Raw genomic sequence first — 24,661 nt, forward strand, 5'->3', positions numbered from 1 at the left:
CAATCCTTGACATCGAGTAGTCCGTCTTGTCCTAGGCCGTGCTCGTGCTAGCCAACACCAGGCGCCCGAGTGGGTACAAATCACGGCTCATTTACACTATCGCGATAAGAAGTGTTAATGTCAAAGTGCCAGCAGAGTATCGAAGCTGCTGCACATTTTGTTCGGGATGTACCATGGTTTTGCCTTCACGCCACTAGTGCTTGTAATTATCGCCAGCGGCCATCCGGCGTTATCTCCAATGACTGACGTCGAACAATATACGCAGATTACATGCTCCTTCAACCACGCAACAAAGCACACCTGCAGCTTCTGTACGAGGACTTGCGCGTGCGCCCAACGCCAAACGAAGTGCACGCGAAGCACACGAAGGCCATGCACACAATAATGGAAGCTAGCCAACGCGGCACAGTCTATCTGTGGCCAGTGTCTTCCACGCTGAGCATTTAAAACAATACGGTTGGCGATGTCGGCGGACGGCGGTCTGAAGTGCGAAGCCAGCGTAAGTGTCAAGACCAAGTGGCTTAATTTGTGCGCTACTACTGTGCGCTTTGCGACCACCGCATCAGAGACCACCTGACGTTCAAGCTTTAGAGCGAAGTCGTCCAATGCGTTGCGCTGTACGGCTATACAAGTGGTGGTGCTCCGATAAAACATCGGACGCCACCTTGTCAGCATGTAGGAGAAAATGTGGCGCTGGATCAGTGGCTTCACATGTTTCAACCCAATGGGGAATGAGGATAATCATTGGTGCCGTGGATTAGTACGTGTCGCTGGAAAAATTTGTGAAGCTCGTCAACAATAGAACGGCCACGTGTTCGTTTTAGGTTCTGGCGGGCTCATGTTATCAGCTACAGCCTTCAACTATCTGCTGGGAGAGCTTCAGAGAATTCGAGCCGAGCAGCACTTGGCAGGCACGCTGGTCATAAATCTCGCCCGTGAAATGTTTTACCTATTGTGACGAGTAGTCAAAGAAGGAAAGGAAGAGTGCGGGGTGGTGCGCGGTGGGCAGCACGCGAGGAGAGCACGGGCTGTGGTTCGGAATCGGATGGGTCGGTAGAACAATGACGGGACCGCGACGACCTGGAGAGACCTGTTCCAGAAGCGATTGAGACGGCTACCGGCCCGTCTCGATTGCACAGCCTGGCAGCCGAAGCACGAGCTGCTAACGGTCTGCATTGGTGACCGGGCCTGCAGTGCCACCTGAGAGCCGCAGCCGAAACCGAACAGTGCTGGGGTTCACGTGGACGCCGGCAATGCTTCGGCCCCTATTACGCGGTCATGAACCCGCATAGTTCACCGCCAATGGGCCTGTCACGTTCCTCGAGCCCAGAGTGCTGAGCGTCTTCTTCGCCCTCTTTTCCGGTGCTGGGGAGTGGCCGCTCCACTAGACGACACGGATGCGGGCATTCGGAGTATCGTGAGGACACCGCCATGGAACTGCGCCTCAGTTAGTCGTCCGACGGGTGATAGCGGACACTTCAAGACGGCGAACCTTGCCGCGTAGATAAGGACGATTAAAAGAGAACCGCAATGACTGCTCTAGACTTTTTAAGTGTTGTATTTATTTTTGTATTTTATATATATGTAAATGCTTTGCGCACCCTGGCATCAAAGGGATTTATAAATGTCAGGTCTCCATGCCTTTCTCGGTGTGTTTTAGCCCTGGGCCCACGAACCCCCATGTGTATCACATTCGGCGAGCCTGCAAGGATTGGGTTTACTCATCCACAACCAATGCTCGGAGGGGAGATATGGAAACTGAAAAATTGTAGTCTAGGTCGAGAGCTGGGTCTGAAAGAGGCTGCGTTAAGAGAATGGGTGCAGGTAGAACGTGCGAGAATGCGCAATGACAGAATGGAGGAGCCCAATGCAGCGAAAGAACAAATGACCCGGCAGCAGATAGTGCTAGAGCAAGAGCAGAAAGTCCTCGAGCTTAACCCTCGAACATAAGCCCCGAAATCTTCAAACCCGAACGTTGCTCAAACTTCAGGAGAGTGGCGGCAACGCACAGGCTGCCAAGGCCGCCGCGCAGGCTTGGGCGAGTGCGCCTGTGACAGCAACCAGTTGTAGTCTACACCGACTGATTCCACCATTTAATGAATCCTAATATTACCTAGATGCATATCTGCAACGTTTTGAGCTTATGACAACGTGCCAGGGAACGCCGCTTGAGAAATGGGCGCTACCATTGAGTCTTTGCATGGCCGGGGTAGCGCTAACCGTTATTGGTCGTCTTGATCCGCAAGCTGCCCTGGACTATGACAAGCTAAAGACGGGCCTCTTGCAGCGTTTTCTGTACATTGCGGAGGGATACCGTAAAAAGGTTCGCCATGCAAGACATGAAGCTAACGAGAGAGCTATGCGGTATGTTGCCAGACTGGCTGGCTATTTCGATCACTGGGTCGAATTGCAAAAGGTGGGGTCAAGTTATGACATCCTGAGGGACATGATTATTACCGAACAATTCGTCAAGGGATGCTCTCCGCCACTATGGGTGTTCTTGAAGGCGAGGAGCTGGCGGCCGCTGAAGGGCAGTTCCCGGAATGCGGACAGCTTCATGGAAGCCCAGGTGTTAAAAAACCTGAGCAAGGAGGGGAGTACCAAGACAACAGTTGCGTCCGCATCAAAGACGGGGCGAGGCAAGAAGACGGCTGGGGTGAAGAGGAATGTTTTCTGTGTGATAAAGCGGGACACAGCGCAGCTGATTGCTTGCCGCGGACAAAAAAAGTTTCCCTGCACATGACCAGATTTGTGCCAAGATCGGTCACAACGACGATATTTGGCCAACCTGTAACGTGGACAGGAGGGAAGCCTCCTGCATGGTGTCGTTGGAGAAATCGGAACATGAGCCGACAGATAACAGTTACCTTGTTCATAAAATTGGGGAAAGAATATGGTTTGTAAGTGCAATATTTAGTTAGCATATTTCAACTCATGTCCAGATTGGTGACATCCCTGTGGCGAAAGGGTTCCTGCAAAACAGTCCAGTTTGAGTATTGCGGGACACTTGGTACAACACCATTGTGGTGCGGCATTCATTGGTGACCTAGGAAAAGTTTACCGGGACCTAAAGGCCGGTAGTCCTATTGGGCCGCACAATGCGTTATATACCACAAGGTATGGTCGTCCTCGATATGCCATTTCTCGTAGGAGAGGTTCGCCCTAAGTGCATGCGAGACCCGAATTATCACGTTGTCCTTAGAAATATAAAAGAAACAGTCTCACTAGGCGGTCCGGATCGGGTGCAAAGTCATACAACATAGATTGAGGAGAACGACGGCGTCCAGTTTGAGATAACGTCCTATGACAAAGATAAGGACACGGAAGGACATGGGCTACCCGTTGTCCCCGTGTCAAGAACCCCTCAGGAGCAGCCATTCGCATTTGAAAAAGAATGCGATCAAGCAGATTCACTGCGGAACAGAAACTTTGAAATAAAGAGTACGAATCGTGAATTCCAGCCACCGAAAGTGGCAGCTAAAGCTTCCGGGAAGGAGTGCGTTCAATAAAGCTCCATGATTACCAAAAACTGTTTCTAGCTTCCGTTGAACCACACACAACCCCGACAAGCCGTCGATGTGGCCAAGAGGGCGGACAGGCTACAGCGAACACACTCAGCGGGAAGCAAGAATGTACACTAACGTTTCAGAAACGAAATGACCTATAGACAACCCCCGCGGATTTACAGGAGCAATGTGTTTTGCGGTCAGAGACATAGTTACGCCGATCAGCTTTACTACAAGAGATGATCACGCCTCCGCCCAATCTCAAGGCCTAGCTAGTGCGTAAGAGCGACTTACATGCGAGGACACCACACTGACGTATGAAAACCCTAAACACTAGGTCATTAACGCCCTGCAGATGAGTCGATACCTGCTCTCTGAACTGCTGCATACAGTGTATGCGTTGAATTGCTTTAGTGAGTACACAAGTTATTGCGTGTGTGTGATGTGCACTCAAGGGTTTGCAATTGTGCCCCTTCCGGACTCAAACTAACGACACAACGTACTGAAATAGGGGGGGGGGGAGTGTGCCGAGTGAGGCGTTTAGTGGGACGAGTAGACGAGGAAGAAAAGGAAGAGTGCGCGGTGCGGTTCGGAATTGGACGGGTCGATAGAATGACGACGGGACGGCGACGACCTGGTGAGACCAGTTCCAGAAGTGATTGAGGGAGCTACAGGCCAGTCTCAATCACTCAGCCGGACAGCCCAAGCACGAGCGGCTAACGGTCCGCACTGGTGGCCGGGCCTGCCGTGCCGCCTGAGAGCCGCCGCCGAAACCGGACAGTGCTAGAGTTCACGTAGACGCCATCAGTGCATCCGGCCCTGTTATGCGGGCAGAAACCCGCAGAGTTCGCCCCAATTGGCCTGGCAGGCTCCTCGCGCCCAGAGCGGTGAGCGTCTTCTTCGCCCTCTTTCCCGGTTCCGGGACGTAGCTGTTCCACTAGACGACACAGCTGCGGCCATTCGGAGTTTCGTGAGGACACTGCTGTGGAACTGCGCCTGAGTTGGTCGTCCATCGGGTGAGAGCGGATACTTCAAGACGGCGAATTTTGCCACGTAGACGCGGACGACTAAAATAGAACCGCGAAGGCTGTTCTAGACTTGTTTAAGTGTAGCATGAATTCTTGTGTTTTCTGTATATGTAAATGCTCTGCACATCGTGGAAGAGGAGGGTTGTATACAATGTAAGTACCCCATGCTTTTTTCGCTGCGTGTTGAGCCGTGGGCCCACGAATCCCTGTGTGTAGCACACTATACTCAAAGGAAGCGTGGACTGAGATGTAGATAAACCGCACTGGCAGCCGGAAGTGGCATAGCCCCCCGAAGATGAAGCGCAGTGTCTTCTGATGCTAATGGTCTCTAAATGCTTCAAAACGTTTCGCCCTAAAAGCGAAGCGTCGATACGGTGACAAAACCCTGGAACCATACATATGAAGTGAGGATATTTGTTTTTCACGGCCTCGTAAATGTGTAAGCATTCAATTACTAACGAAATTAACAAGTATCATGTCCCACGCGCAGAGGCAAACGTGGCAACTGATTCGATGACCGCGGACACTCGCTATCGAAACGCCGGCATGAAGAAGTGCGGCAGCAGCAGTGAGTGAATTGGCCTTCGCGCTGTCTCCCGATTCAACACGAAGTAAGCGGCGAGTACACAGCGCCTGTACGGCTGCGCTCAGCCGCGCTATACGCAGCCACCGCCGAAGTAGAACGTCCCCCGGTGCGTTCCGCGCGACTGAAGACTGCGCGCTTCCTGCCCACCTTCCTCCCTTCTGCGTGAGAGATCTAGCCTACATCCTCGGCTCACCCTCACACGCTTTCACTCGCACACACATCGTACGGCTTGCGCCTACGGTGTTACCAAACTTGGACTTTATCTGGAACAAGAAGCCGACGTCTACAATCAAAGCGAAAATGCGCCTTGAGTGTCCTCACAATTTCTATCGGAATAAATATACAGTCAGAGTAAGCCTAGATGGACTTGAGAGCATTCAGAACACCCTACTAAGGGCAAGATATACTATCGCAATTAAAAGCTTCTAGTAAACATGCACCAATCAACACGCTAATTATGAAGTCGCTCTCCAGCTCTCACGTCTTCATTGTATACACGAAGGCCGCCATTTCTCTGGTACCATTCTTTTGTTTTATCCACATGAATAAATACATTCTGGTAGGACTCATCTTTCGATGAATTATCAAAGCAGTGCGATTGGTATGCAAGCACTGCAGGAACACATAAGATAGCTGAACACACCTTATTTAAAATCAGGCATCACTTTGAGATTTCTACCGCTTCAGCATGTGTCACATACACTGTCATGATTTTGGCCAACCACGATTATAACGGCATTGCGAGAACTGTATAACAGCAATGACGTGAGAGCACTATCATGACGAAGAAATAAGGCGTCAACCGAACGACGAAACCAGCAACCTTACGACAACGTTAACACAATGTGATGCCATTCTAAAATTATGGCGTTGTTATCACGGCGACAGCATCAGCATAATAGGATAATAATCACTGTATAAAGACAAACGCGTGAGTACGGATGAGTGGCAATTACGGCGTAATGACGATAACATGACAAAAATCAGATGACGAATCAGAAACAGAGGCGACGGAACGACCATGATCTCATCACGACGACGGTAGTAAAGGCTGTATGAATTCAGTGCGATAATTGTAATTCTGTAATAATGGCGATTGTATAACAACGGCAGTGCAACTATGATGCCAAGAGGGCAATTTGATGTCGACGCTCGTACGACAACTATGGCGTTGTGACCATTGTATGGCCGCCATCACTTGATATGGCGTCCCGACGGCTCTGTGGCAGCGATGGCGTGACTAATATCGTGAGGAGAATCGGATGACAAATCGGAATAAAAATGATGGAACCGCGACCACTTGACGGCGAGACATGGCATAGTTGATGATTACAACCGCATAACGAGGACGTAATGGCGATTGTGGCATTATCAAGATTGTATGATGGTAGTATGATACCATAGACTAACGAAGAAGGAATGAAGTCTATAGAATGACGAAGGCAGAACGATGGTGTTGACGTGAAAAGAATGAAATGATCATTGGTAAATGACGGGGATTGTACCACGACAGCGCGTCAGCTCTATGATGACGCCATCATCACGAGAGTCGTATGGCGAAGCTGGAATAAGAATGATGCAACTGCCACGACGGGCGGTATCATCATGACGGGCCCATACAAACGTAGTGGCCCAACCAGTTGGAAAGTTGGGTCGCTGGGTTTCTGCAACAGAAAAGATAGATAGATAGATAGATGGATAGATAGATAGATAGATAGATAGATAGATAGATAGATAGATAGATAGATAGATAGATAGATAGATAGATAGATAGATAGACAGACAGACAGACAGACAGACAGACAGACAGACAGACAGACAGACAGACAGACAGACAGACAGACAGACAGACAGACAGACAGACAGACAGACAGACAGACAGATAGATAGATAGATAGATAGATAGATAGATAGATAGATAGATAGATAGATAGATAGATAGATAGATAGATAGATAGATAGATAGATAGATAGATAGATAGATTTCAGTAGGTGAAGTCGGGAAAGAATACCAAGATAATTATTTAGGGCGTGTTGGTCCCGAGATATGTAAACACATCTGGCCACCTACCTGTGTAAACACATGTGGTCACCTACAATGAAAATGCTTTACGAAATCCCACTAGCTCAGGACTCACATGGCGTGAGTTCACTTTACGGGAATGACACAGGGCAATATATTTTATCGTAAGTGAAATGAGGCTTACACCTCTTACGCAAGGCAATATTTGAGCTCTCTCATATTATGAAGTGAGGCCAGCCAAACCACGATTCTCCGATTGCTTCGCAGAGATGTGACGGGCAGAATAAGTGGGTCAACACTTTATTTCTTCTTTACAACGCGGTCGCTACGGTTTCGGTGCTCTGATGCTGTTTTCTAACTGAACACTGAATACTGCTCAGCGACATTCCAAGATAGGACAAGATAGAGATACAGAACAACAGTGCAAGCGCTAACTAGCAAATAAATTTTATTGTGAAGACTTCACCTGCTTAAATACGCAGCACACCAGGATCGCGCAAGCTAACTGTCCATCAAGTCAACTAATACATCACATAAAGAAGCGTATAGATTGCAACATTGATGGACAGTTCGCTTGCACGGTCCTGGTGTGCTGCGTATTTAAGTAGACGAAGTCTTCACAATAGAATTTGGTCGCGAGTTAGTGCTTCTACGATGCTTCCATGTCTTTCTCTTGTCCCGTCTTGGAACTGCGCTTACCAGTATTGAGTTGTTAAGCATAAGCCAAGAAGCCTAGCAACAAAGTTTGTTAGGATGCTGTTTTCGATGAGCGAAGGTGCATACATAAAGCAAAAGGGTGAACTGTTAAGGTATGTACAGCCGACTCCCACGGAAGCTTGGAGCATATAAATTCTTCAATGCAGCACCACATTACCAAAACTTTAGGTCAGCCATGGGGATGATTGTCTGTGAAAGTTCTCAGTACAGGCTATGAGTTGAGGGTAGATGCATTTATGTAACAAAATTTGCACAAGAGTCCGTCCTCTGCAAGCTCTCTCGGTTGGTTCTGTAACATCCGCATATTCGGCTTTTTCTTCTAGTCATCTTAAACACCTCGATTTCTTGTTTCATTTTTACCTCTTTCGTATATTCAGCGGAGACGACTGAGAGTAGTAGAGGAATATCTGAAATATTTCTGCTCATTTAAATTTTGAAGACCTGTCCGCCTTAATGAAAGAGTCTGACAGTGTTCTAGAATTTTTTTGGTCGACCTGTTCAGAATAATATTGTTGCGGTGCAACGAAAGGGTGGCTTGAAATAGATTGGCACTTGCCCACATTACCGGTGACACCACCGACGGCTATCCTGGCTACACCACGGGATCTAGGCAAGTTCTGCGGCACCGATAGCCTCGACGCAGAAGACTGAATTGCCCACGAATTAGCCTGCGGGTACCTACCTTAGATGGGATACGACGGTTATCTCCCCAAATATGGTGTTCTAGTTACTGTACATACCGAAGGGATAACCATGTACGATAAACATGAGGAAGAGCTTAACGACTGAGACGCTTGCTAGTGGGATCTGAGGAAGTTGTCTGGATGTCCAGCCCGCCGAAAGATCGCCGCTAAGAAAGAACTTGTGGCCCTGCGGCTATGTCTCATATGTCTCATGCAAATATATTAGGACGTTATTTCTTTCTGCCATAAGACTGAAAACGATATGGCCGAGTCGATAAGGTAAGGCTTGTATTGAAGGAGATTACTTACGATGCTTTCAACCTGCGCATGTGCCAGAATTCTGGCACAGTACTGCATATTATAGAAGGATGTAAGCGTTTCTTCCAGATCAAGATCCTCTGCGTTGAACTGCCGTTCCGACGTCTGCCGAACACAACTGTGTCGTCCTGATCTCATTACAGCCAAAGAGTGCAGCCATCAACTTCAGACGACCTGACACGGATAGTAAGGCGAGCACTTTTAGCGATGTCTCATGGAACACTTTATTTATGCCCCAGCAAGTTAAATATGCCTACAGTACCATGTCTGCTGGCAATAGCTCCCCAAGAACTCGCCAATCTTGGAGATATTTCCGCGTGCACCATTGCCAGTGAACGGCTTCGTACTCACGTGTTGATTACGTACTCACGTGTTGTCACGTGTTCGTACTCACGTGTCACGTCACTTCGCTGACGTTGAGCGTGTGTCTCGGCTGAAACCTTGCGTTGTATAAAGACGCCGAGACGGCGTCTTTATAACCGGGATGATTTTACAGAGCAACCAGGAGTGGCGACAAACACACAAGAATGCGAACTGGTGTGCCGAGACTCGATTGGTCTCGGCAGCCATCTTCTTTGACGTATCGTTGGCTAGCTGGTAAATGACGCCTATATACACCATTAGACTTGATCACTTCGCTATTTCTGCAGCAGTAAAGTATTGTTGCCTGCGTGTGTTGTCTTACTGGCGGGCCCGCGTATTTAGAGCTACAATTTAGTTAACACAGAAGATGCTATTGTTCTACTTACATCTGTTTAACGTATTTGTAGCACTCCAACGTGCGCTCGGATCCTTCATTATAAGAAGCATAGAATCTCGACTGTACGCACTCGCAGTCAAACTTCACCCACTCATCCTCCGTCATCATTTGTAGGTGAAGAGGGCCGCTGTACTGTAGAACCTGCGTCGCAACGTTGGAACAACACTATGCATGCAAAGCTCTCCCCAACACTAAAATATTTCCGCGCAGTATTTTCAACCCCTGTTTAGTTTATTACATCCTTATATATATACCTAATGTATTGGAACGGAATAAAAAGAAGGATAGTTTTTCTCATCTACATAATAAAGGCCATTACAATATATGCATGAATTGAAAGAAAGGTAACCAGATGAGGTATAAAAAATTTTACCAAGTCTACCTCATTTTGTTTCGACGGCTAAATATCAAGCTGAGAGCGGTGCATATGTGCCGTAAATTCTGCGTGGTGGAGCGCTAAGCGGCCACCAAAAACGGCGTTCGAGCCGCGAGACGTCAAGTTGTAGGTGAGCTACACTGTAGAGACGCAATGAGAAGCCGCAGCCCCGACAGAGTAGCGCAGTGGCTCGCATTGGGAGTCAAGCAATCCTGGAGGATGGAGCAGGGGTCCGAGGAAGCAACACAGAAGTACTGTACACGCTGGGCATGCTTTATTCAAAGCGTCATCTAAGGTATGGTAACGCCCAGGGTATAACTCCTACTAACAGAAACGGAAATATAAAGGCGATTCTCACAACCCGGCATGAGACGATCTCTTTAGTGTTTTCCCCTTGCACATCATTTTTTTTAGTTTACGTTGTAGCACTTAAAGAAAAGCCATATGAGGTAGCGTATCAGAGAACGAATTCAAAGAGCCTTCCGTCTTGTTGGCTCTTTCCAAGTTGAAGCGACAGTCGGCTTAGTTTCTAATGATTCATCATGAGTACACTATAGCTTAAAAGAAGTCGAGAACTAAACAGCAACCAAACTAAACAGTCGAGGACTAAACACGCAGACCCTTTGTCATTGCCTGGATTTCTCAATTAATATTGTGTCCAAAATCAAAGGTAGCCGGAATTGTGCGAAGCGCACAATTCAAGAGTAGGAGCGTTTTGTGAATACTCGTGCAGCTTGGTAAGATCTGGCATTCTGTTTTATTTTCGTTCTGTGTTTCTTTCGACACAATAAACGACGCCTTAGCACTATTGGCGTCCAAACTCATATTTGGTGAAGTGAAGAGCTGCAAGGTAAATACTAAGTGCGAAATGGACGTATTTTTTTTCTTCAGATACAGCAATGAAGGGCAAGGCAAGAACTTCTGCTCGGTAAGGAAGAAGGAAATTTGGTGGCGCAAGTTCAAGCGAACTAGCGCATGACAGAGATAATTACAGATTGCAAGGAGTGGCGTTCGTTTTGCAGTAAACCTAAATAACATAGGCTGATGATGAACCAATAACTCCTGGCTTCGGCAGCCGATAAACATCAGATTGTAATATGCAAGGGACGGGCAGGCGGAAAGACTGGCACCCATGGAGCAAACTGAAAAATAGGCCTTGTGCGTGGAAGAATTCGTAGTGCTGGAGGCAAGGAGGAGCCCATTCTGGGGAGGCAATACCTTTAGTTTGCGGAGAGCAGCAGCTATTGCCACGTCTTTCACAACAGTCGATGAAACTATACAATCCAGATTGCCAGAACACGCATATCTTTCAGAGTAAATGTAGAATGCAGCTGCGCAAAGATCTTCACCTACTTTGACAGAGGCATGCGTCTATACTTGGAGGTGATTTGGGTAAGTCGTGCTCAAATATTCCAGAACTAGTGACTTGGCTTCTGCAGCTGGAATGCAGCGCTTTGGCTGCAGTCACGGCGCATTCAAGTTCCGTGTGATATCCTCGATTGTATAGGACAGGGCAAACTTTCCTCTCTCTCGAGCAGCGTAATCCTAGGAATCCAAGTGTTTTCAGTGCTGCATAAAAATGTGAGAGAGGCCTGATGCCTAGACGACCTAAAGAGGCTTTTTCAGCCGAAGACTCGCTCAAACGTAGTTGCTTGGTCATGATAGTCTGGAACACCTGTAGTCACAGAGGGCGTGACTCAGCCACGTAAAGCACCTTTTAATTCGATGCCGGCTGCGGGACTCCCAAGCACAGCCGAAGACCTTTTCTGTGTACGGTTTTTAAGCACTCGTATCGGCTATCTGAGGGTCACACCAGAGGTAGCTGGATTAGGATCCAACTTCTGGCCAACGCTATGTACAGCCGTAGCATCGAGGTGGGGTGGTTGCGTCAGCGTATGCCAGCGACTACCGGGAGCACATGAGGCCTCTGGGGCAATGGCATTACAACGCAGTCAAGAGCCCGGCGCCCGGGTAGCTTGTGGTCAAAAGTAATGCCAAGAAATCGGATGTTAGTTACTTGTCGAACCTTGTACCTTTTGAAATTCAGGATCAAGCATCCATGTTTTCTTTTTTTTCTAGAAACTAGTATGAAGGATGATTTCTCTGCCGACAGTGATAAGGCAAGCATTGTGAAGTGGCCCTGAAGGGCACTTACTGCTCCCTGCGCTATTTGCGCGAGGCGACGATGCTGGTAGCCGGAGACCCACACGCGGATAGCATCGGCATATATAGGCGTCTTCACGGGTGTTCGATGGTTTAATATTCTTGGGAGAGTCGCCTTGGCGATGTTGAATAATAAAGGAGAAAAAACAATTCCTTGTCGTACGCCATGAAATCTACCAATTTAATAGCTCAAAGTGTCGCCAAGACGAACTCTAATGCGGCGATCGTAGAGGAGCGTGTGTATGAAGTGAAAAAATTCGTCCTGGGCACATATAGCTGTAAATGGCTTATGACGGCTGTTTGAGGCGCGTAGTTGTAAACCTTGGAGACATCCATAAATATAGCAAGTGTTGACAGGCCGTATGCGTTGTAATGTTTCATGTGGCTCAGCAGGTCCAAAACATTGTTTTCAGCATTTAGACGCTGCCGTAACCGGGTCATGCACGCCGGTAGTTTACGAACCTGCTCGATGTACCAAGTGAGTCTTGCGCACCCTTTTCTCCATTAGTTTCGCTGCACAGGAGGTCAGTGATACCGGTCAGTACCAGTCCAGAGGAGCACAATTTTTTCCAGGCTCCAGAACTGGTACAAATCGTGTTACTTTCCATAAATGTGGGAAATTCCCTCGGGCCCTCATTTCATCTCCCAACCGGTGAGTCAGTGAGCATCTGGTTGCTGATAAGGTTAGGACCCAATACACAGTGACGTCGGAGGCTGCTCATAGCTAGTTCCATCTCTCTTAGTGTGAAATGAGGATCCATAAGACACGACGATAGCGGCAGAGGTGGGTTGGTTGAGTCTGATGATCTGCAAGAAGATTATGTTTGAGAAACGGCATTCGCAAGACGAGTGAGCGATTTGACTTTGGCAGAACCTATCCAGCAACGTTATTAACGACCCACCATATCCTTGGCACTGGCATGAAGACAGAGAAGCTTGCACGACATACTGCCCATTGATCTCGTCTTCGTTTCCAGGTGTAACGGCGAATCACTGCGTAATTTTGTTATATATTGTTTTCATTGGTGATCATCATAAGTCGTCGTTCCGCTCTTCTACGTGCTCCGCATACATTTATGAGATTTAGATCTGAAGCGGGGAAGTGGTCGGGTAGCTTCAGCTAAGACGTAGCTAATCTGTTGCTACGTAGCATATCCGTGAACAGGTCTCAGGAAGATTCACTTACACCGTCCCTGTGCGTATCCGAATGTATCACAGGGCAGGGTCTTGGACCGGTAGTTTGAAATTCAGCAATGTGGACGAAGACAGTAGAAATGTCGCTGCCCGTTCTAACTTGTCGTTAATTATGCAAAGAATGTCTGCAGAGTGTAATGTCAAATAAATGGTACTGTGAGAGGCCGGTCTTCCGAAAAACGTTGGCTGTCTTTCATTCGCCACACAGAGACCCTCAGTATCTAAAGCATTGACAATTTGTTTCCCGCGACTATCAATAATCTTTGGAGCAAGGCAGTGGCACCAGAGGTCTCTGATGGTTTACGAGAGCTCACATATACGGACACTACGCTGAGGATTCAGTTTCCCAACCGCACTTGCACAGCAGTGACCTTTTTTACTACTACTGCAAATGTCTTGAACTGGTAAGACAAAATGTGGTATCAAATGCGGGTTACGGCTCGCATGCAAAGCAAAATATTCCGGCATTACCGAACGGAAGCTCCATGCTATAGGTCAGAAAGCAGGTAGGATCGCACAGAGTGCTGCCAGAATGTGCGCAGGCAAGCTACAGCAGGAGGTGGCAGTCCGAGAGCTAACGGTGCAGAACAATGCCATGGCTCACGCGAGCTTTCAAGAATAAGAGAATTCAGTGAAATTCAAGAATGAGGTATCAGAAGAGGATCTAGAGTCTCATAAAGCTACGGTAAAGAATTAAAATGTTGTGTCGGTACCGCGTGCTTTTGTGAAAACTAGCGCGGCATGTAAGATCAATAGTTAAACCACGCAAAGGTGCTGAGTGCGTTTGCTCCTATGATTGCGTTCTAAAGGGCCACAGCGTAGCGCTGTTGTCTTGGCAGCAGCTGCAGGGTCCATGGAGAGCTGTTGGGAAGGACTGAAGGAAATTTAGGTGGCACTTGCATGCCCGTTTGTCTCCCTGCACCAACAAGAATTCGATTTGCTGTTTGCCTCCGCCGAGCATATCAAAACCATTCCTGAAAAAAGTAATGCTCCAGGTCTTCCAGCCTAGCGGTATGTTTTCAAAGAGTGCTATACACAAGGGCAGCTCTCTGTGTTAATGAAGGGAAACTTTTAGGGGCCAAGCTTCAGTGCATGTCTTACGACGGCAAGCAATCCGACAGCATATGACAGCGCTTGTCATTTCTTGTCAGAGAAAGCCAATGAGCGCAGCTTCCATGTGCTACGGTTTCGCACTTCCCTGAATGAGGAAGAGGAACGCAGAAAATTAGGTGGAAGTTACCACTCAATTGCAAGATTTTTCCTATTTTTGTGGTTAAAATAGTAGGCTTATGCTTTTTCTTACCAGGTTAGACTAACACAGATGAGAAATGTACGCACTTTGACTCCGTAGTTGTCATTTCATTGCCAAAGAAAACTGTCCCCGTGTGGGGTGAACAGTATTGATGCATACTGTGTGACAGTGTCTGGTATGCTTATAAGAATGTCGCAAAACAGTAAAGTGTGGAAACCTGCACTTGGACGGGTAGCTCACCGAAGACAGCTGAGCTGTGGGGCACATCTGTTCCGTGGTAGATGAAAACGCATATTTCATAAGGTGTCCGCCGCACGTGGTGCAAAGGAAGCCAAACCGTGGCACGCTTCACATGGAAAGATCGTCCGCGCCCTTACAGACAAACAATTTTAAGGCGCTTTTGGTACATGGTTATGCTGCAGGGTTGATGCTTAAAGGCCGCAACATGAGCAGGCCCTGATTACGTCAGAGAGAAGGAATAGTGGCACTGGTATAGCGTGAAGTGCAGATTACCAAGGGAGCAGAGTCCTCCAAGCAAATATAACCAAACGTTTGGAGTTGGGTACGATGCAAACTTTATTCCCTCACTACGGTCAATACAACTTCTTATGTATAAACTAATCTATATATAATAAAATATACGTAGAAAAACAAACTATATAATATTACCTATAATAAAATAATAAATATTATATAGTATATACTCTTTATATATATAAGCTATATAAACTTGTATAATCCACAATAAAGGTTGACTCGAAGGACTTGGCAACAAAGCAAGACCTCCAACCTTCAGCAGCAGTGATCCTATTAACCTACATTTAATTCATATGCAGTGAAACAATATTATAGCGTCCGCTGGCGTTGTTGGTTTGTGTTAAAGCATTCTTTGCGTTCGAGTTAATCAGCACTTTCGTAGAATTGGGTCAGTAAGGACAACGTTCACATTTTAACTCTTGCCACAGAGACTGACGAGATCGGACGAAAGCCCGATGCCATCCGTTTGGCTGTTACCACCACCACCACCACCACCACCACCACCACCACCATCATCATCATCATCATTAACCGCTCTTTTTTCCACTGAAGGACGACGACCTATCTCAGGGATCTCAAATTACCCCTGTCTTGCACTTGGTGATCTGAATTTGCGCCTGAACATTCACTAATTTCATCACCCCACCCAATTTTCTACCGTCCTCGACTGCGTTTACCTTCCCTCGGCACCAATTTTATAAGTCTAATGATCCAACGGTTATCGGCCCTACGCATTACATGGCCTGGGTGGCAGGTCATGTCAGGTCCCAGGTCATGGCATTACATGACCTGGGAGTAACCATGCAAACTTTTTTTTAATGAACGACCAAAAATTAATACTTACTGTGCTTGCACTTTCTCATTCACTTGAAATGGCGGGAAATGTAAAACGCTTCCAGTTTTCAAATTCCTCAGTTTTTTTACTGCATTTCCTCTTGTCCATTACATCAATGCAAGATCAAGTATGTCTGTCCAAATTTTCAGTCGTGCATTTACGTTCGCAAAAACAGAAAATTTATTTCGAAACAATCAGATTGTTAAAAAAAATGACGTACTCACTTGGTTTCCGGTATCCGTGGTACATTGATCCTATATACTTCACCGTAGTGATGAAGTTCGCTAGTACTGAGCGCACATGCATATTTGCATTCCCTATCTGCATCCGTGTTTTTCGCAATCTGTGTGGGACAAGTCCGCGTGTATCTTCATCGAGCCAAAACTAACTTTTTTGGCATTCGGCGCGTTCGTCATCTTGCAATTTCTCTCAACCTACCCTCGATACAGTTGGCCTTCAAGAGGAAGCGTTAGCTCGGGTACTCCTATCTAAATACATGAAAAAAGATAATTTGTTTTTCTCGGCAGCCACAACACCAAATTTCACGAAGTTTCTTCCATTTAAAAGAAAACCTTAAAATGTGGTGACTGTTGGTTTCTAATTTTTGATATAGATCGTCAATTTTTTTATTCAATATTGGCGAAAGTCGAAAATTTTCGGAAAAACAATGAAGTTTATAGCTCTGTAACTCGGCAATGAAATGTGGCATCACAAATCCGCGAATTGCATCTAATAGTACATCTAAAGCGGACAAAATTGATGTATGGCACATGAATCTCAAAAATTTATTAATATGGAAATACAGCTTTTGCAGAACCCTTGTACACGACTTAACAAATTCACCTAAGCTGTAATATTACATATTCAATTTGACCGCTTTCAATGATCTAAGGGGTGCCGTTAACAGAACCGCAATATTTGTTCTTGATGCAAAGCTATTAGTCTGTAAACTTCGTGCTTCTATTATTTTCAAGCTTGCGAATATTCGAAAATCTTTTTAACAAAATTCAAGCCCTAGATCGAAATTCCGCTTCGACTAATCACTAGAATGTAACTTTCTCTCTCAAACGCAACACATTTCATTAAAATTGGTCCAGGGGTTATCTCAGAAAAACGTTTTTGCGTTTTAGATGTACTTGAATAGGCCGTGTCGGAGTTGGAGCCCGAGCTAAAGGTTCCTCTTAAGACGAAGCTTTAACTCGGGCCCAAGTCCGAAGCGGCCTGTTCAAGTACATGTAGAAAGCAAAACGTTTTTCTGAGATAACCCCTTGAGCGGTTTCAATAAAATTTGTTGAATGTGAAAGATAAAGTTAATTTCTAGTGACTGTTGCAAGCGGAATTTCGATTTAGAGCATGAATTTGTCTAAAAAAATTTTCAAAAAGTGAAAAGTTGGAAATAGGACTAGCACGAAGTTTACATAATAATAGCTATGCATAAAGAACAGATATCGCGGTTCTCTCAACGGTATCCATTTGATCATTAAAAGTGGACAAATTTGTATGTAATTTGGTATTAAAAGTGACAAATTTGGTATTCTACATTTTACCTGTACTTGTGACGTAGTGTACAAGTGTTCCGCAGAAGCTGCATTGCCATATTAATAATTTTTTCTACATTCATGTGTAACACACCAATTTTATGGGCTTTAGATGTACTACCAGATGCAATTCCCATATTGTGATTTGGTTTTTATTGCTGAGTTACAGAGTTCTAAACTTGATAGTTTGGTTTACTGAAAATGTTCTATTATGCCACTATTCAATAAAATATTTACAAGCTAAATCAAAAATTTGAAACAATCAGTAACTAGACTTCGAATCTGCCTTTTAAATGCAACAAACCTCGTCAAATTTGGTGCAGTGGTTGCCGAGAAAAGGAATTCTCCTTTTACATGCTTATAGATAGGAGCAACCAAGCGAAAGCTTCCTCTTAACACCAGGTGCAAGAGTGCACCTGCCTTGAGAATCTGCACACAATGTCCGGCGCTTTATTCCTAGCGGTTACCGTTACGTAGATGTGCTGTCTTTAACATGGGACTACGTAAAACAGGTTTTAACTTTGTTTTGCTCGAGTACAAATGCGATGGTCGTTTAAACACACACCACATGACATAAATATAAGTGCGTACGGTTATATAACACAGCCTCTTTCCCGATCGCGCCTGCCAGTAGCTAATCAGAAGACAAATTCCCGTATGTGGTTTATAATACACACAGAAATCTGTCTGTAAAGAAGGCGCATTTAAAGTTATTAGTGCTAGGCTCCCAGGCTAACCCACAATACTTTAGCCACTGTGAAATACCCCTAGCCCACACAAAGTCCTTACATAAGTTATTCCTAGTTAGATAAATATATTTAACTAAAAATAACTCTTACATCGAATTGAAAATGACCGGATGGTACCAGGAAGTGTTGCCGTGCAAAGGGGTCCGTGAAATTTTACCGTTGAATCAGATTATAATAAAATGTGATGGCGTTAATGGCTTTCACACTTTCGTTCTGCGTCTCAAACAGTAGTTATACGGTTGCCACATTTGATGTTTTCGAGTTTTTACTATAAAGAATTATTTTACCATTAGAAGCTTGTGGAAAGCTTCCTGCGCTTTCTGTGGACGCGGCTCTCCTCGTTTATCTTCAACTTCCTCCGTTTTGCCTCCTGCGGAAACACAGTTCTTGAATAATTGTACGTAACTACTAGAACAAGGATTCATAAGAAGCATTTGTTAAAAAAGTAAGCAATGATAACCAATAAACCGTAACCATGTCCACGCAAGAACCATAATTTCTTTACTGTGCATAGTGCTGCATACACATATTCCTAAATTCCTCTGTGCCCAATGGCCAATGATGTATCAGTTTATCCTTACGTGTTCTTGCATCTGTACCAAAAAAAGGTAGACTATTTGAAACTGAACTTAGCATTTGTCTGACTACCGCCGTTCACCAAGAAATATATTGTTTCCTTTTATTTCGAAATGTGCGTTGTGCTTACTTCTACAACGTTGGCATTGTTCTTTTCACAACTAAGAAAATACTGCGCAGTTTCGGGAATTTCAGCTAGACTGTCGCAGCGACCTGACATAATTGGTGTAGAATGCTGGAAACATGTAGGCAAGAAGTTTTATCGTTACATTACCAATAAGCATTCATACGTAAGTATCAAATACTTCTTCATTTAGAGGGTACTGTCAAGTGTGGATAACTTGCAAGATACCAACTAAAACCATGGAATACCTTGCATAGCTGAGCGTACTTATGTCACCATGCATCGTATCACATTTCCGAAGTGGACAACTGACTCCAAAATTTCTTTCATTACCAGTAATATCAGTGGACGCGATTTCAAGCATCACAGTCCCCTAGCGTAAATATTTGTTCCATAGAATATCACCCTTGAAGAGGAACAAAAAGGAACTATTAGGGATATTACACAAAACTGCCCTGTTTAACGTGGTTAAACCAAGTTCGTCGCGACAGCACGGTTTTGCTTGTTTTGAGAAATGGCGCATACGCTACTCCGCTCCGTCAGCAACTACGGCATCTGAAATTGAACCACAATACACAGATGCTGCTCGGCGAGGCAGCAGCAGCGAGTGAATTTACCTGCACCCTGCGTCTCACTTCAACGTGAGCTAGGAAGCGGGGAAATCAGAGCGCATACGAAGCTATCAGCACTCGGCGCACTTTGTACACATCGCAGATCGCTTCGAAGATGGGGCCTGCGGGACCGCGCACTTCGTCCACATCGCAGATTGCTTTCAAGATATGGACGCCCACGCGGCGTACGCAATAACCACCGGTAGTGGCAGGCTAAGTCCCAGTTTGACTTTGGCTGAGCTGGAAGTTCAGATTCACGGAACCAGGCGTTTTATGGGTTTACACATGGAGTAGTAGAGCTGTCGCTCTAATAATCGCGGAAGTAACTGCACTTCCTTGAATGATGACGACGACATTTCTCTTCGTGTTACTTCCTCGATGTCGGATAAGAAATGATTTCTTTTATCCCTTTTGTCAAGTTAACGAGCTCATGCTTTCCAAAGTTCTGCATCTTGAATACTTGGTCACACATGCAGGTGGCAGGTATTTCTATCCCTATATGAATATCTTGCCCTCGCGCATGTTCTAGCAACTGCGAGTCACTGGAATGCCGACTAGTTGTACTTTATACAAATGAAACTCCACTTTAAAAGTGGAGGCGCTATTTTGAGGGGTAAGAGCCACCCTATTTCTTTGATATAAAAATATTCGAAGATGCAACATATATGTTGCCCTAAAATTTTCAGCGATATTTAGTATACAAATTTTTGCCCTAGTCAGCATATATTCTGTATATGTCTCGTACGAACGCGATATCGGAGCTCAACCTGGGTGCTACCTTTCAATAAGCTCCTTTCTCAAGGGGAAGCAGGCGACACTCAAGATTGATGATATCAAGATAGATGCATTCGAGCTCAGACCTAGGAGCACGCTGAAAGGGACAGTGGTATCTCCACTTCTCTTCAACATAGCAATGAAGGGTCTCTCGGAAAAGCTCTCTGCCATTGGTGGGGTCAGTCACGTGCTTTGTGCAGATGATATAAGCAGCTGGTGCACCAAAGGAGGCCAAATGGAGATTCAAACAGGCCTTGAGACGGCACTAGAGGAGGTCGAGTGATATCTGAAAAACACGGGACTAAGATGCTCACCTAGTAAATCCGAGCTACTCCTTTACAGGCCAATCAGAAGGGGCCCCAAACCTAAGGGTTTGAAGCCGCTTTCGGACGTTGATATCAATCTAGTTACACGTGATGGAAGCCTCATTCACAGAGTCCACTCTATGCGTGTACTAGGTATGGTTATTGAATCAAATGTGTCCAACAACCTCACGTTGGCTAGAATCACCACGAAAACGAAAAGTGTAATTAGGCTCAGCAGAGCCTCTAACAGAAGGGGAGGCTTGAAAGCAGACAATCTGCTCAGGCTTTTTCACGCCTTCTTTATGAGTCGTATCATTTATGTAGCAGCTATACACATTTCGCACACTTCTGAGAAAAAGAAGTTGAACATCTTCATTAGGAAAAGCATCAAAAGTGTACTCGGCATCCCCATGACCACCAGTAGAGAACGCCTCTATCAACTGGGAGTACACAATTAATTGGAGGAGATTATAGAAGCGAAGGAATCAGCCCAACTGGCTCGGCTGTCCTGTTCTTCAGCGGGGAGAACAATTCTGGCCATCCTGGGCCTTCACCCAGTACTTTCTGAAGAGAGAATGCATCGAATCACCGAAAGCAAAGAGAAAGCATTTATGCTGCGCCAATCGATTGCAATGTACACGCGCAGCACAATGAGGGAAGGCGTAGGGCCAGGCCGATTGCGATTCCGAAGAAGATCAAGGACGAACCCAAACCGGTCTGCTTTGTGGATGCGGCTCAATGTGCCAGCTCATCTCACTTTGCCATAGGGACAATAGACCACAGAGCCTCGGTGGCTGGGACCACTTATTCTAAAGCTGAGCAGGTTGCTGTTGCCTTGGCTCTTTTGGACGTGAGGCTTACAGCGCTTGAAAAGGCAAGGTCGCTAGGAAGACGTGACACGCACATGCGCAAACTTGCAACAATCTTTATTTCCATCGAAGGACCCACACATATATACATCTTTTCGCATACATCATCATACATGCGCTGTCTGCAAAACATTCCTTACACACCATTATGCAGGTAAGCTAACTCCTTGCGGGAAATGGCAATTCATGGTTTTGAAACACCGTTATCCCTTAGGCTATCAATCATTTCTGCTTTGATTATTTAGCGGGTTAATCTTCCTCGGGCTCTTCCCACGATGGAGCAGTCTCTGTATGCTGGAGCGCACGTCGAGTGGTCCCCATCATCCGTCCTGGCAACAGCGCACTTCCAATGCCTGCAGTGAGAGCCAAGGAACCCACCCCGCCTTTCTGCTACATTATACCGTTGTTCCTTTAAACGCTCGTTCGGCCGACTCTAAGTTGGTTAGTTGGTTAAGAGGGGAATCGCCAGGACATGCTTGTCAAACGCATCTATGTAAGTCATGCCCTGGGCCTATGACCGAAAGCTTGAACGATCAGATCCTCCCTCTTCGTTTGGCAGGTTACCCTACGCATGTTCTTATTAGCGTCGCTGAGGGTCAGCTAAAGTCGAAGTTATCAAAGAACTCCACCAGCCTGTCTTGCGTAGATAAGAGGAGCGTTGCTGTCATCCCGTATATCCACGGCCTATTGCACTGTTTGAAGAAATCAGGTCAACGTGCGAATGTTAGACTTGTGTTTTCAGCTTCTACAAAATTGCAATGTCTGTGCAGACTAGCCAGACCAGGCCTGTCTGATAAGTGCATGTGTAAAAAGAAACACCAAGAGGCGTTTGTTGAATGTACGGGAGCAGTTGTTTACAACCTTCCTTCAACATGTGGGAAAAACTACGTGGGGCAAAGCGGAAGGTGCCTCAAGTAGCGTTTAAGGGAACACCGTTAACATGTACCAGAAACATGGGGTGGGTTCCTTGACGATCACTGCAGGCCTTGCAAGTGCGCTGTTGGCAGGGCGGATGATGTTGAGCACTCGACTTGTGATCCTGTATAAAGAGACGGCTTTATCGTGGGAAGAGCCGGAAGACGAAGAAGAAACTTGCGAAATTATCGAAGCAGAAATGATTGACAGGCTATGGGATAACTGTGTTTCAAAACCATCAATTGCCCTTTCCCGCAAAGAGTTAGCTTTGCTGCGTAATGGTGCGTAAGGAATTTTTTGCAAACAGTGCATGTATGATGATGTATGCGAAAAAACGTTGTATACATGTGTGGGTCCTTTGCTCGAACTAAAGATTGTTGCAAGTTAGCGCTTTTGTGTGTCACTTCTTCCTTTGGTCCTGGTCATTTCACGCGCTATAAGCCTCACGATATCAGACCAACAAGCCCAAATAACTGCATTATAATTTTATAATTTAATCATTTTAATCTATAACGACAACAGAACGCAAATATACGCAGACTCTAGATCGGCATCAGGGTGTTCGCCGTGGGCTCCACCGCGAAAGAAGCGCATAGTATTCTTAGGAAGAAGGAAATCACTACACATACGATTACTTGGTTTCCAGCACACATGGGCCTAAATCTGGACTAACTCACCAATCTCAATGACATTGCACACTCCCAGGCGCGCGTACTAACTCTCCGCGCGGAAGGAGGAGCCTTGTCATAGTCCAAAGTCCAAGAGTTCCGTGACACTCTATTCACCTTTAATGTATTCTCAAAACATTTCTATGTGGGCAAAAGAGTCTTTCCTCCACCATATAAAAACCTCACAAGACCGGAAGCTATAACCCTTAGGATGCTTCAGGCTAGCTGCTATCCTAGTCTGTCCTTCATGCACTGTTTATTTCCGGACGCTTTTAGCTCACAGTGTCCTAGCTGCGGAGGGAGATGCAATTTAGAACACACGCTCTGGCGGTGTCGCTCGTTACGAGAGGGTAAGGAGGTCACTGAACAGAAATGGCAGTCGGCCATCAAGAGCTCGGAATACCATCGTCAGTTTTGGGCTGTCCAGAGAGCCTGCGATGCGGCGGTTAGGTTAGGCCTAACTGTCCCCACGTGGGAGCAGCCCGCGGTGACGCCCTGAGAGGCGGCGCTGCTTAGGAACCTTTTAATAAAGTTATTCATATCCGTATATGTGACGAAAATACTTGAACCTGTGCGTAATGTGCCCATTAATATTATCAATTTTCACGAGATGAAGCGCAAACAGGGACCGCACACTAATGAAGAAATGACAATGACCGGACAAGGCGCTCAGTCAGTCAGTCAGTCGCCAGGGAGAGATTACCGGCGGTCTTTAACTCGTGTAACGCTGGGCCCGAACCTTAAACCGAAAATGAGATGACTGCAGTCATTTACCTGATCGCGGCTTTCTAATAATCTAAAATGTAACAGTGGTTTAACGTTTTCAGAATTTATTACTCCCCTCGTTGTCCCGATTCCTCCACGGTATCGCAAGGCAGTGCGCTTTCGCCTTAATCCTGATCGTCACTATCCACCCTATCCTGTGTGCGCCTTACTATAGAACACAGTATGCTTCATGTATTTGTTTTTTGTATTTGTTGTAAATTGTTGAAAACTGAATTCTACCTATAAGCTCAAATTTAAAAATTGAAACAAATAAATTACTTTATCATTCGTAGCTTACAATGCAAGGTTTATAACCACATTTTCGAAGCAGATATGTGTTATTGTGACATCGAATCGTCTTTCGACCTCACACCTCATCATTTTCAGTACAAATCCTTCAGATTCCCCACGACAAACGTGCCTATTATATACGCGTCGTAACCTGTATAATTGGGGCTTGCAGTGCCCACAAAAATGCAATAGTTAACGCTGTGTCTTTGTCACCTTTTCAGTTCACCTTGTCCCTATGCTGTTCGTATTTTAATGATTACTTTCTCTGACACTCCAACATATACGCCATTCAATTACTACAGAACCCATTTTTGCATTATTAGGAACCTTCACATGATTATAAGTGGAGCATTGTATTAATGTAGCCTATCGCAGCTGACAAAACGCCCTATGTACAGGTGTGAACGGCAGGCAGTCTCCCATGTCCTGCTTTAGGAACGATTTGCGATCTAGTGGCGCCGTTCTGAAGCCCTTGCTTGGCGCTTATCTAGGCAGGAA

At 45.8% G+C, this 24,661-nt stretch overlaps 1 protein-coding gene across 3 annotated transcripts in view; it reads right to left on the minus strand.

Moving 5' to 3' along the window:
* The window catches only part of LOC142591027 (uncharacterized), a 102,495-nt gene that overhangs the window by 24,998 nt on the left and 52,836 nt on the right, over window positions 1–24,661 (minus strand). For all 3 annotated transcript variants that reach the window (XM_075703403.1, XM_075703402.1, XM_075703404.1), the window contains exons 6-7: window positions 18,553–18,635; window positions 9,611–9,762 (exon numbers count right to left, since the gene is read on the minus strand). In XM_075703403.1, the coding sequence (XP_075559518.1) occupies window positions 9,611–9,762; window positions 18,553–18,635 (235 nt within the window). The remainder of the gene's footprint in view (window positions 1–9,610; window positions 9,763–18,552; window positions 18,636–24,661) is intronic.

The sequence above is a fragment of the Dermacentor variabilis genome, chromosome 8 (genome assembly GCF_050947875.1).
Source record: "Dermacentor variabilis isolate Ectoservices chromosome 8, ASM5094787v1, whole genome shotgun sequence".
NCBI lineage: Eukaryota > Metazoa > Arthropoda > Arachnida > Ixodida > Ixodidae > Dermacentor > Dermacentor variabilis.